A 12,000-nucleotide genomic window follows, 5' to 3' on the forward strand; every position below is an offset into this window, starting at 1 on the left:
ACTGCTGTCAAAGTCGGCTAACCAATTAGGAGAGAGGGGCGGAGCCAGGTCGGGACTGTGTGTGTGAATGGACACAAGGAGCTGTGACTCTGCTCGGGTGCCCCCCATAGCAAGCTGCTTGCTGTGGGGGCACTGAAGAGAAGGGAGGGGCCAGTATCACAGAAGAGGGAACCGAGAAGGGGAGGATCTAGGCTGCTCTGTTCAAATCCACTGAAACAGAGCAGGCAAGTATAACATTTATTTATTTTTAACGAGACTTTACAATCAATTTAAGGACCAGCTCTGCGTTACTGGAGCTAGCTCACCAGTATGATACCAATCTCGTGTTTCCAGGCACCTATACTAGAGTCTGGATGTATATGTTTTTCAGAATGAGGATCTGTGCATTTTATTTTGTGATGCCACAAAGGCTCCCTGATAAAGAGTTATAGGGAGATTTCAACTTACCAACACAAATGTCTCCAACTAACTCAGGCTTCAGGTTGACATCTTTCAAAACTGCAGTCATAACACTGGTCAGAAGTTCATCTGGTGTTGTATCCTAAGAAAAGAAAAAAAAATCTCATTAACCAAAAAAAAAAAAAAAAAAAAAGTTGTATTATATATATATATATATTATACATACACACACACACACACACACACACACACACACACACACACACACACACATATATATATATATATATATATATACACATATACACATATACACACATACACACTGCATGACCATGTTTTTTTTTAACATGCAAAACACAAGGTACTTGCACATCAGCAAGGTACATTGTGGGTGCTACTAGGAAATAACGGCTCCACCGTGTACCTGCAAAAGGATGCATGTTTTTGGTGCATTGCAGCAATTTTGTGCTGGTTTCTACAAAATTATAGCTTTGAACCTAGCCTAGAACGGACAAAAAGCCAAAAATCTAAGTACCTTTTATCCCCCCTATCTCCTCCCCCTGCCCCTAACTAAGTTAAAATTATTTTTCATGCTAGGATGAGGTCAGATTGGCTTCCCTCATCTGCAGCTTCCTTGGACACGTCACATGGAGCAGAAGGCTGCAGGAACAGTCACAGTGCAGTGCCATCTCATACATGCACAGTGGGAAGCTAGATGCAAGACCTCAGATTGTCACAGCCTTCCAAATCCAAGCTGGTGGCACTGGGGATCTGAAGCCCACCGAAGAATCAGTTGCAGTGAAGTAGGGCTGCCACGACTCGTCAACGTAGTCGACTACAAAAAATCGTATATGCGGAAAATGCGTAGACGCGTCAACGCGTGACGTCACACGCCCCCGGCCGGCCGCCGCGCCGCTTGAAGCATTGCCGGCCGGGTGAAATTCCCCCGCCGGGCTCCGTCGGAGACGAGAGGTAAGCGCTGACCGTCTCCAGCACCCCTGTACTGCCACAGCTTCTGCCGCAACACACATTCGCCATCCTCCCCCCGATCACCCAGCTACTTAGACATGTCACATTTGCGGCGCTACACCAGCTTGTAATGGTCTGTACTAGGTGGGAGGGCTTACTGGGGGGTCTGCACTGGAAGGGGGGCTTACTAAGTGGTCTGTACTAGGTTGGAGGGCTTACTGGGGAGTCTGTACTAGTGTACTGGGAGGGGGGCTTACTAAGTGGTCTGTACAGTACAGACCACTTAGTAAGCCCCCCTTCCAGTGCAGACCCCTCAGTAAGCCCTCCCACCTAGTACAGACCACTTAGTAAGCCCCCCCCTCCCAGTGCAGACCCCTCAGTAAGCCCTTCCACCCAGTACAGACCCCTTAGTAAGCCCCCCTCCCAGTGCAGACCCCTCAGTAAGCCCTGTACTAGGTGGGAGGGCTTACTGAGGGGTCAGCACTGGGAGGGGGGCTTACTAAGGGGTCTGTACTGGGTGGGAGGGCTTACTGGGGTGTCTGTACTGGGAGGGGGGGCTTACTAAGGGGTCTGTACTGGGAGGGGGGGCTTACTAAGGGGTCTGTACTAGGTTGGAGGGCTTACTGAGGGGTCTGTACTAGTGTACTGGGAGGGGGGCTTACTAAGTGGTCTGTACAGTACAGTCCACTTAGTAAGCCCCCCTTCCAGTACAGACCCCTCAGTAAGCCCTCCCACCTAGTACAGACCCCTTAGTAAGCCCCCCCTCCCAGTGCAGACCCCTCAGTAAGCCCTCCCACCCAGTACATACTGTACTAGGTGGGAGGGCTTACTGAGGGGTCTGCACTGGGAGGGGGGCTTACTAAGGGGTCTGTACTGGGTGGGAGGGCTTACTGAGGGGTCTGTACTGGGAGGGGGGTTTAGTAAGTGGTCTGTACTAGGTGGGAGGGCTTACTGAGGGGTCTGTACTGGGGGGGGGGGCTTAGTAAGTGGTATGTACTAGGTGGGAGGGCTTACTGAGGGGTCTGTACTGGGAGGGGGGGGCTTAGTAAGTGGTCTGTACTAGATGGGAGGGCTTACTGAGGGGTCTGTACTGGGAGGGGGGCTTACTAAGTGGTCTGTACTGGGTGGGAGGGCTTACTGAGGGGTCTGTACTGGGAGGGGGGTTTAGTAAGTGGTCTGTACTAGGTGGGAGGGCTTACTGAGGGGTCTGTACTGGGGGGGGGGGCTTAGTAAGTGGTATGTACTAGGTGGGAGGGCTTACTGAGGGGTCTGTACTGGGAGGGGGGGCTTAGTAAGTGGTCTGTACTAGATGGGAGGGCTTACTGAGGGGTCTGTACTGGGAGGGGGGCTTACTAAGTGGTCTGTACTGGGTGGGAGGGCTTACTGTGGGGGTCTGTACTGGGAGAGGGGCTTACTGAGGGGTCTGTAGTGGGAGGGGGGCTTACTGAGGGGTCTGTATTAATTACAGGATTAATTAGCTAATCAAAAAAACACTAAATTAAGCAAAAAAACAAAAAATTTAAATAATCGATAGATTAGTCGACAGACAAATTAATCGTTAGTTGCAGCCCTACAGTGAAGACAGCATTGGACTACCTGGGACTGGTAAAAATACCAGTTTGTTAAAAGTCAGGAGAAACAGTATTCGTAACCGCTGACTTCAATATTAATAGCCCCTGTGAAATTCCCCTTTAAGCCCAACGAATCTACAATATACCTGAAATAAGCGTATAAACCTAAAACCCATTTCTCAGTACAGTATGTCCAGCATCATGCGTCACTGTACACCAAGCAAAAAAAATGTTTTTGTAAATATGTTGCAAAGTTTCTTACTTAGAGATCCTGCCAGTAACAACACTTTCTGTTGCTTCTCCTGTTGGGCTATCTCATCAGGTCCAGCAGATAGGCAGCCAAATAATTAACTGAAGGAGAGTACATGGCCGGAGTGACAGTGCTGCTGCTAACTGTGCTAATAAAAGGGTAAATCTTAAAGTGGTTATAAAGCCTAAAATTATTTTACTTAATGCATTCCTTGCATTAAAGCGGTTGTATTTGTGTAAAAAAAAAAAAAAAAAAAAACCCTGCAGGAGAATGGCCTAATGTGCTAGTATGCATTGCATACTAGCACATTACGAAATACTTACCTTAGAACAAAGCCCCCACAGCTGACATGGTCCCTCGGCGTCACTTCTGGGTTTGGCGGCTCCGGCGCTGTGAGAGGCAGGAGCAGCGATGACATCACTCATGCGCGCGGGAGTTTCCGGAAAGGAGCTCTGAAGGTCCGCCAAGATACGCCGGACCTTCAGAGCGCATGTGCCTCTGTGTCAGCGGCTGCATGCAGGGTGAATATCTCCTAAACTGTGCAGTTTTAGCAGAGAATTCATTTTAGCTACAGTTAAGCCTTATTATAGGCTTACCTTTGGTAAAAATTAAAAAGCAGAGTATACTACCGCTTTAAGGAAAAAAATGTTTATGAATTATTCAATGTTTTTTTCTCTCTCCCTCTTTTTTTCCTTCCTCTCACTCCCTATATATTACCACATTCTCCACTATAAGTCATCTCAGACTATTTAACCACACCTCCTTTAAGCCAATGCGTGATATTTAGTGTCATTTAAACTTTACACGCCACATTTTTTCACTCCTCCTGGACCACAACTACAAATAAATGACCCGCCCCTGATTAAATTAATACTCCGCCTACAGAAAAAAAAAGAAGAAGATTTTTTTTGAGAATGTTGCCAACTATGGTAAACCTGGAAGCTAATTTTTTTGCTCAGCGACACATGAGTTTCCACAGAAAACTTTCAGGCCCATTTTTTGAGAAGCCTGCAGGGTCACTTTAGGATATCTTAGTAGGCAATCAATTCAGTGATAGGTAAAGCAATATAACAAAACTTTGCAATTCTGCCCAGTGACCGGCTGTGAAGAGCTATCTTGTACTTTAACCCTTGTACCATGGACTATAAAGTTTTGTTGAATAATAAACGAGCATATTGGGATAGAGACAGCAGCAAAAAGGGTCAAGTCTACTTTTTTTGGAACGTTCTGATTATCCATTAGGACATAAAAATTGATAGCAAAATACTGAAAAACACTACTTTTAGTTTATTTTAAAAAAACTCCACAAAGATTGGTTGCATTTTTTTGGTTGGTGGTACATATAAAAGTAGTAAATTACATATATCTCTATACTGTCGCTGCTATAAAACATGACTAATGTACCTCATTTCTCATCTTGGCACAGCTGCACTTATCTGCATAAGGGTCCTTTCACACGGGCGATCTGATCAGATCCGCCTGTCAGTTTTTCAGGTGGACCTGATCGGATGCTCCATTCATCCCTATGGGGCAGCGGGTGTCAGCAGAGACATGTCCGCTGACACCCGCTGCTATCCGCTTCCGATCCGGTCTGTGAAGTCCGGATGGATGCGGATTGGATAGGATCAGATGATAACGGAAAGGCGGCCAGTTCTCATCAGATTCCCCCACAGAGGACAGCAGGGATCTGACAGCTCCATTTCTGCACACACAGAGCGGAGACGGAGCTGTCATCCGCCTGCTCAGCGGGAGAATCGGTGGATCGATCCCCCGCTGAGCAGAGAACTGACCTCGTCAGACGCTGACCGTGTGAAAGGACCCTAACACATGTTTAAGCAGTCTGCTTCATAAAACCTTAGTGGGATTTACCAACTACCTCTCAGCTCGCAGAACAGCGCTTAAAGAGGAAGCTACACTTGTTTGCATCCCCCCTCCATTGCTACATTTGGCACTTTTTTGGGGGATGGGGAGGGAAACGGGTACCTACTTCTGACAGGTACCTGCTCCCACTTCCGGTCAGATGGCCACAGCGATCTGTGCGGAAGCTCAGCCCCTCCTCCTTACCCCTGCAGCATTCTGGGACACATCACAGATCCCAGAAGACTGCCAGACCATTCACAAAGTCAGGCTTGCGCATGCACAGTAGGAAACCGGCTGCTGGTTTCCCTTACCCAAGATGCTCCTGCGCCCAAAGCCGCTTAAAAAAAAAAAAAAAAACACACACACGTCTCGGGTGAGGACATAACTGGATCCCTGGACAGGTCAGTGTCCTTATATTAAAAGTCACCAGCTATTGTATTCGAAGCTGCTAACTTATTTCTTTTGGATGAGACTGGAGCTCCTCTTTAGGGACCAGAAGCAAATTGCGATGGGTAGCAAGCAGTGGGGAAATCATATTTTCACTGCATCTGATTTTTTTCCAGACCTAGAGGCGAGTCTAACTTAGACCTCTGCCAAGTTCTTCTTTAACAGACTGTTTCTCATTGGTCAATATGGCTTACTGCACAATAATTACTACTTTTTTTTTGCAGCTTTATTGAATAAGTCATGAAAATATTAACTACTCTTTATATTTTGGTGAATTAAAAAATAATAGCCTTTACATTTCGAACAAACCCATATTTCACTGCAAATAGCTGCGACTTCGGTCGACCTGTCATCAGGGCCGGACTGGGAAATAAAAAATTAGCCCTGGAAATAATTTCATACCAGTCCCATAGCATTATTATACCAGTCCAACAGCATACCATCAGAGGCTGTGCAGACATGGTACAGGAGGTAATCAGAGGCTGTGAGGACATTAGGAATCGACCCATTATCGGTGGGGCCAATATTCCTTTTTTTTTTTTTAGTATCGGCATCAGTCACAAACTTGACAAGCTTTCGGGGTATGTCCCCTTCATCAAGATCCAAGCAGAACTGATTCACAAAATATTTAGCAGAATGGTAAAAGAAAGCTAGTTTTACAGTAATCCCCCGCTACATCGCTGTTCAGTTTTTGCGGTCCCGGTAATTCGCGTTTTTTTTTGTAATGTTATTTTACTATATAAATCATTAAAAATGAAAGATTTTTGTGTTTTTCATAGCTCTTGCTCTGTCTCTTAGTATCATTTATGTGTTTAAATTAGTTTCTATTGTTTTAAAAGTGTGTTTAAAGACCTTAAAATGCTTTTACACGTACAGTGACAGTAAAAAAACATGCCTACAATGCATTTTAATAGGGTTTTTCTATTTCGCGGAATTTCACTTTTCGCGGCTGGGTCCGGAACGTAACCCCCGCAATGGAGGGGGGTTTACTGTATTTGTTTAGGTTTGTTTGGTTTTCTCTTTTTTTTTTCCTTTGGCTGCTCGGTTCACACTGGGGTGGCTTCAAAGCCTCCCGACTCTGAAGCCACCCCCTGCAGCGCAACGTCAGCATGGCTTACAAACGACTTCTCTAATAGAAGTCAATGCAAGTCGCCCCCAAGTAGTGCAGCAACCTTTTTCTAAGTCGGAGCGACTTGAGTCTGACAAGTCGCCCCAGTGTGAACCGGCTCTAGAGATTATGTTTTTTTACCATTCTGCTTAATATTTTGTAAATCCGTTCTGCTTGGATCTTGATGAAGGGGACATACCCCAAAAGCCTGTCCTGAAAAATTGTATGTTAGTGCAAATAAAAAAGTATCACGGACAGTACTCAATTGTCTCTGTCTCATACGATACCAAATCGTAGTATTTTCGAGCGCCAACTGATTAAATAAAAATCTAACACATTAAGACACATTACTTCTGCATTTTTATTCTGTTTTACGAGAAGTTTCCTAACTTTAGTAAACTCTTCATTTTAGATACGAGATTAGCATGCAAAAAAAAAAAAAGACGATCATTCCTCCAATATTCTCATCGTGTGTACCAGGCATTAGAAAACATACAATCTGCAGATAAAGTTCATCAAAATGTTCATAAATAACAATCCTTTGTGACTTTTTACCGAGAAATGGTGATTTTTTGCCCTGCTCCAAGGAAGTCATGTCATACAATGCTACTGTAAGCCCAGTCTTGTTACCTTGAAGCCGCCTCGCTTGGCTTTACAGATGGGAGTCCTCCTGCCGTGTACGATGACAATGTCCTGAGATAGGTCCCCAGCGGCAGAGGTGAGCTCAGCCCGCACTCCTTTGGGAGCCCCCGGGAGATGTCCCAGCACAACCCGCACTCTGTGCATGGTGACAGCTGGCTGTGTGACACAATGACAGAGATTCAGGCTGGAGTAGTCTGAAGAAGAAGAAGGAGGAGGAGGGTTATCATGTCATGTGACTGTCACATGATCAGGCTGAATCTCTGGAAATGACTAAGTACTTGTTCACACCATTTGCAGAGACCAGAGTTTTGGTGCACCTGACTGTCTCCATAAGAGCACAACCTATACAATTCTACTCTCTGCGCTTGATTAACTAAAACTGCAGGGTGCCAAAATCTGGTGCAGCTCTGCATAGAAACCAATCAGCTTCCACAAATTTTTTTTTTTTTTTTTTTTTTTTTTAGCCAAAGCTTAATTGAACAAGCTGAAGTTAGAAAAGAATGGACTACCATGCACAGCTGCACCGGATTTTGCACTATCCAGCTTAAGAGCCCTTTCGCACTGAGGCGCTTGAAAACTGCCCGTAAAACGCTGAGCGCTTTTGAGCCATGCTTTTTTAAGGACACTTTTTTTTTTTTTTAGCACTCCAAACACGCTCCTAAGATGCTGCATGCAGGATTTTTTTCCCCACCCCAGTGTGAAAGCATTAATTGATTTTAATGGGAATAGGTTTTCAGGAGCTTGTCAGGCCCTTTTTTTAGTGCCTCAGTGTGAAAGAGCTCCTTTCACACATATGGGAATTGGGATGTGAGTTTCTCTGCATCCAATTCGCATGACAGGAGAGCGTGACAATGGAGCCAGTTTGCACAGCTCCGGGCGGCCTGCATTGAAAAAGTCTTCTGGTCCAATTCAGGTGTGAATTCAGGCATAAATTCAGACCTGATTTGCACCTGAATCAGTGAACAGGGACGCACCGGACCCCACGGTATGAACTACAGCCGCACCATATATGAACCGCTCCCTAGTAAATCAACCCAGCGTGTCTTTTAGTTGGATCACTGTGAAGCTGACGATTCTAATCCTATTATAAGCATCGATTTTTAAAATCATAATTTTACATTATACAAATCAATGTTTACTGTTTGATCTGTAGTCAGAGATAAGGCTTAAGCCCCGTACACACAATCAGATTATCGAACGATCTGTCGTCCGTTTTTTGTGGCATGCTAGTCTGATGTGGAAAGTGAAGAGGTTATTTTCATACAAATTTTCCAGTATGACAGAATTCTACTTCAGAAGTGATGTCATGTGTTGGATTGTTTTGTATGTGTTCTTGCGTCTCTGAGCATGCCTAGTCTTGCTCATAAGATTTTTTTCCGTCTAAATCTGTACTAATGAGACGAAAATCAGACGTTGTATTACGGACGACAAAAATTATATAGCCTGCACATCAGGATTTTGTCAGCCAAAAAGTCGGAGTCGGCTGTTGAAAGCACCATACTAACAATCCGAATATCGGCAGATCGGTCGTCGGACAAATTTTCCCTACAGATTTTCTTATTGTGTGTATAGGCCTTTAGGGTGGTAATTAACACACGCTGAGGGGGATCTACTAAAGGTAGCCATGCACACTACAATCTGATTGTGCAATCTCATTGTAATATGAGAGCAAACATACAATCAATGAGAGGGCAACCAATCAGCTTTTAGCTTTAATTTTCAAAGCTAAATTGAACAAGCTAAAGCTAGAAATGGTTTGGAGGGCACCCCGTGGCCCTCCAAACCATTTAATTTGTATTGAGTTTGCTAGAATAAACGAGGTATGCAAACCGTGGCACTGCAGATGTAGAGAAACTACAAATCCCGTCATGCCTATGTTTCCAAGAATCCCGCCTATGTATGGCAAGTCTTGTAGTGCCTCATGGGACTTGTAGTTCCACAACATCTGGCATACCAAAGTTGCTCCCCCTATCCTGTTCTAACATATAACCTGCACTATACACAGCGACCTAAAATATATTGTCCAGGGACAACCTCCGCCATTTAGTATACACATGAGTCCTAATCACTGCCCTAAATTTGGTCTTCGGAATCATGGCCGCCTCTATAGGATGTCACAGGTCTGACGTGTGTCAGCGTTCCTGCGTTTCCGCCCAGCTTCCTAATACGTCATTTCCGGGTTCGGCTGACTGTGTTCCCGGTGTTCTTCCGCTGTACCTTCAGGTTGGAGAGACATGCAATATAACGGCGAGAGGTAAGCCCTATGAGCGTTCTATTGGTGTTATTACAGCATTAGGTTTGAATGAGGCGTTCCATTGTAAATACACATTATGCACGTTAGAATTAGGATTCTCGCTGAGAAATGATGTGTTTTCCCGGAGGGCGGGTGGGGGTATCCATTTAGCTGTTGGGCGGTGTAGCACGAGAGGCTATTATCGTGGGGGATTGTGGAATCGCATCAGCTGGATGGATGATTGCAGCTGTCTAAATAAAACGGTGTCTGTATGAGGATTTATTATGTTCCATTCAAGTGACAGCTCTGGTAAGCTCCTGTTCTGTCATCCCCCTCCCCCATCCTACAGGACTGGGACGGTAGCTTTGTACTGCATTGTCACATATGTTCTGATACTGCCCAGCACAATATGCTATGGTGATTGATGATGAGCTTCCTATGTATGCACAATGAGTATTGCCTGATCATGAATGTGGGGTCACATATGTCTGCTGGGCGGGGAGGTTTACTGATTGTACAGGGACATCTCCCCATGTTAGAGGACCGGCTGAGATTTGATCCATCTATGGGCAGGCCCCTTCTATTCCATCGATCAACTTCAGTACTAGCAGCCTGTCAGATTTTTTATTTTTTTTGCATTCTTTTGCTGCCAGCAGCTGTAGCCGCTAGCCGTGATCATTGTGTTCTGCTGGCAGGGAAGGCCCTCACAATCGCGCTGCAATAAAAAAACAAAAACAAAGGGCGCACACCGGCCTAGCGCATTATCCTCAATATCGGCTTTATTGATTAAAAATGTGTATACTCGCAAACAATAGTTATAAAACAGCGTATCCAAACATCAGGAACAATCTGTATCTGTGCCCACTGTCCTTGATAGATTATGGTTGATGCGTTTCAATGCTTAGCACCTTCTTCAGAGTCCTCACAATAGTGCTGCAGGAGAAATTCCCCTATCAGCATAATCTCTGTGTTTTTTTTCCCCTGCAAAAAATGGCTTGGGCCCCGTTTCACACGGCTCCGCTCCGTGTTGCTCAGCAAGGGATCAAACCGCTGATCCCCTGCTGAGCAGGCGGATGACAGCACCATCTCCACTCTGTGTGCGGAGATGGAGCTGTCAGATCCCCGCTTTCCTCTATGGGGGAATTGGATGAGAACGGACCCCCTGTCCGTTCTCATTTGATCCGATCCGCCAGACGGATGGAAAATAGGGTTTCCATCCGTCCGGATTTGACGGATCGGATGTCAGAGGACATGTCTCCGCTGACATCCGATGCCCCATAGAGATGCATGGGGCATCCATTCAGATCCGCTTGAAAAACTGACAGACGTATCTGAACAGTCCGCATGTGTGAAAGGGGCTTTAATGTTCGCTGCAGCTCCTGAACTTGAGTTTAGGGGCTTTTGGTGGTTTTTTTTTTTTTTTTTGCGAAAGCTTCTAAACTCATAGGCTTTTAGAAGAGTTCAAAAGCTTCAACCTCCCTCTCCTGAACACAGAAGAATCACATTCAGGATAGGAAAGTTTTGGTTGGCGCAATTGTGACATGTTTGCAGGTGGTCAAAGTAGGCTGTGTGTAAATCAAGCCTTTTTTAAGGCTCAGAGGTCTGTATTCAGTGATGAGGGCAGAAGTCTATTAGCTTAGCCCTAGGCCTCCTTCACATGGCCATTCATCAGATTCCAGTGACAAGAATCTGTGAATTGTTGCTGCTGAAATGACAGGTACATGTGAATAGCAGCGGCTGCTCCGCCTCTATCAATTAATAACTGTCTGATGGTGCCAGCCAGCGGCCAACTGCAGTTAGGGACAGATGGTACCACTGACTGCTGGATCTTGCTGCTAGAATTTGATGTATGCGGCCAAACGCCTGTGTGAAGGAGGCCGAAGGCTTCATGTACACTCACTGGGGCTTTTGTAATGCTCTGTTCACATCTATGCAGGCAGGTGGAGGAATTGCTGCGATTCCCACAACCACCCGCAGTGAAAATGCGTAGGATTAATTCTGAATGGCACCCCAGGCATGTAAAAGTGCAGCGTGTTAGTGAAGTGCTGGAACTGTGGGGAAATTGCATGGTCATTTTTCTGCTGGCCGCATTTTGAAAAAAGTGCACGCACCTTTTTTCAGTGGGAAACGTAACCAAGCAAACACAACCTACACACATGCATAGGAGTGAACCGAGCCTTAAAACAGGAGAAAAGCAGCTTTAATAACACACAACTGACTTTGGGCACATCAAGCGCTTGAGCATTTATTTCATTGGCCAGGATATTCATTTATTTTGGCCATTGAAATAAAAAAACTTCCTAGTGCATTGGCGTATTAAGATGCGTTTTACATACATTTAGGCCCTTTTTTAATGCCAAAACTCTCCTCTCTTGAAGGCACAAGTGATGTTTTTTTTTTTCTTCCTCTAAACTCCTGTCCTAGCGCCTATGTGTGTATGAACACAAATGGGTTGCTTTAAGGCCCGTACACACGTACCGATCGTCGGCATACAAACGTCGGCGGACGAAAGATCTGC

General features: G+C 45.4%; 2 protein-coding genes across 2 annotated transcripts in view; one reads left to right on the forward strand and one right to left on the reverse strand.

Moving 5' to 3' along the window:
- The window catches only part of ACAA1 (acetyl-CoA acyltransferase 1), a 73,166-nt gene extending 65,707 nt beyond the window's left edge, over positions 1-7,459 (reverse strand). The window contains exons 1-2 of the mRNA XM_082259715.1: positions 7,238-7,459; positions 448-541 (exon numbers count right to left, since the gene is read on the reverse strand). Of these exons, the coding sequence (XP_082115841.1) occupies positions 448-541; positions 7,238-7,393 (250 nt within the window). The 5' untranslated portion in view covers positions 7,394-7,459. The remainder of the gene's footprint in view (positions 1-447; positions 542-7,237) is intronic.
- A 1,946-nt stretch (positions 7,460-9,405) lies between these two features.
- The window catches only part of CLPTM1L (CLPTM1 like), a 102,681-nt gene continuing 100,086 nt past the window's right edge, over positions 9,406-12,000 (forward strand). The window contains exon 1 of the mRNA XM_082259714.1: positions 9,406-9,503. The gene's annotated coding sequence lies outside the window, so the exon portion shown is untranslated. The remainder of the gene's footprint in view (positions 9,504-12,000) is intronic.

The sequence above is a fragment of the Pelophylax lessonae genome (genome assembly GCF_965119305.1).
Source record: "Pelophylax lessonae genome assembly, chromosome: 5".
In the NCBI taxonomy this organism is placed as follows: domain Eukaryota; kingdom Metazoa; phylum Chordata; class Amphibia; order Anura; family Ranidae; genus Pelophylax; species Pelophylax lessonae.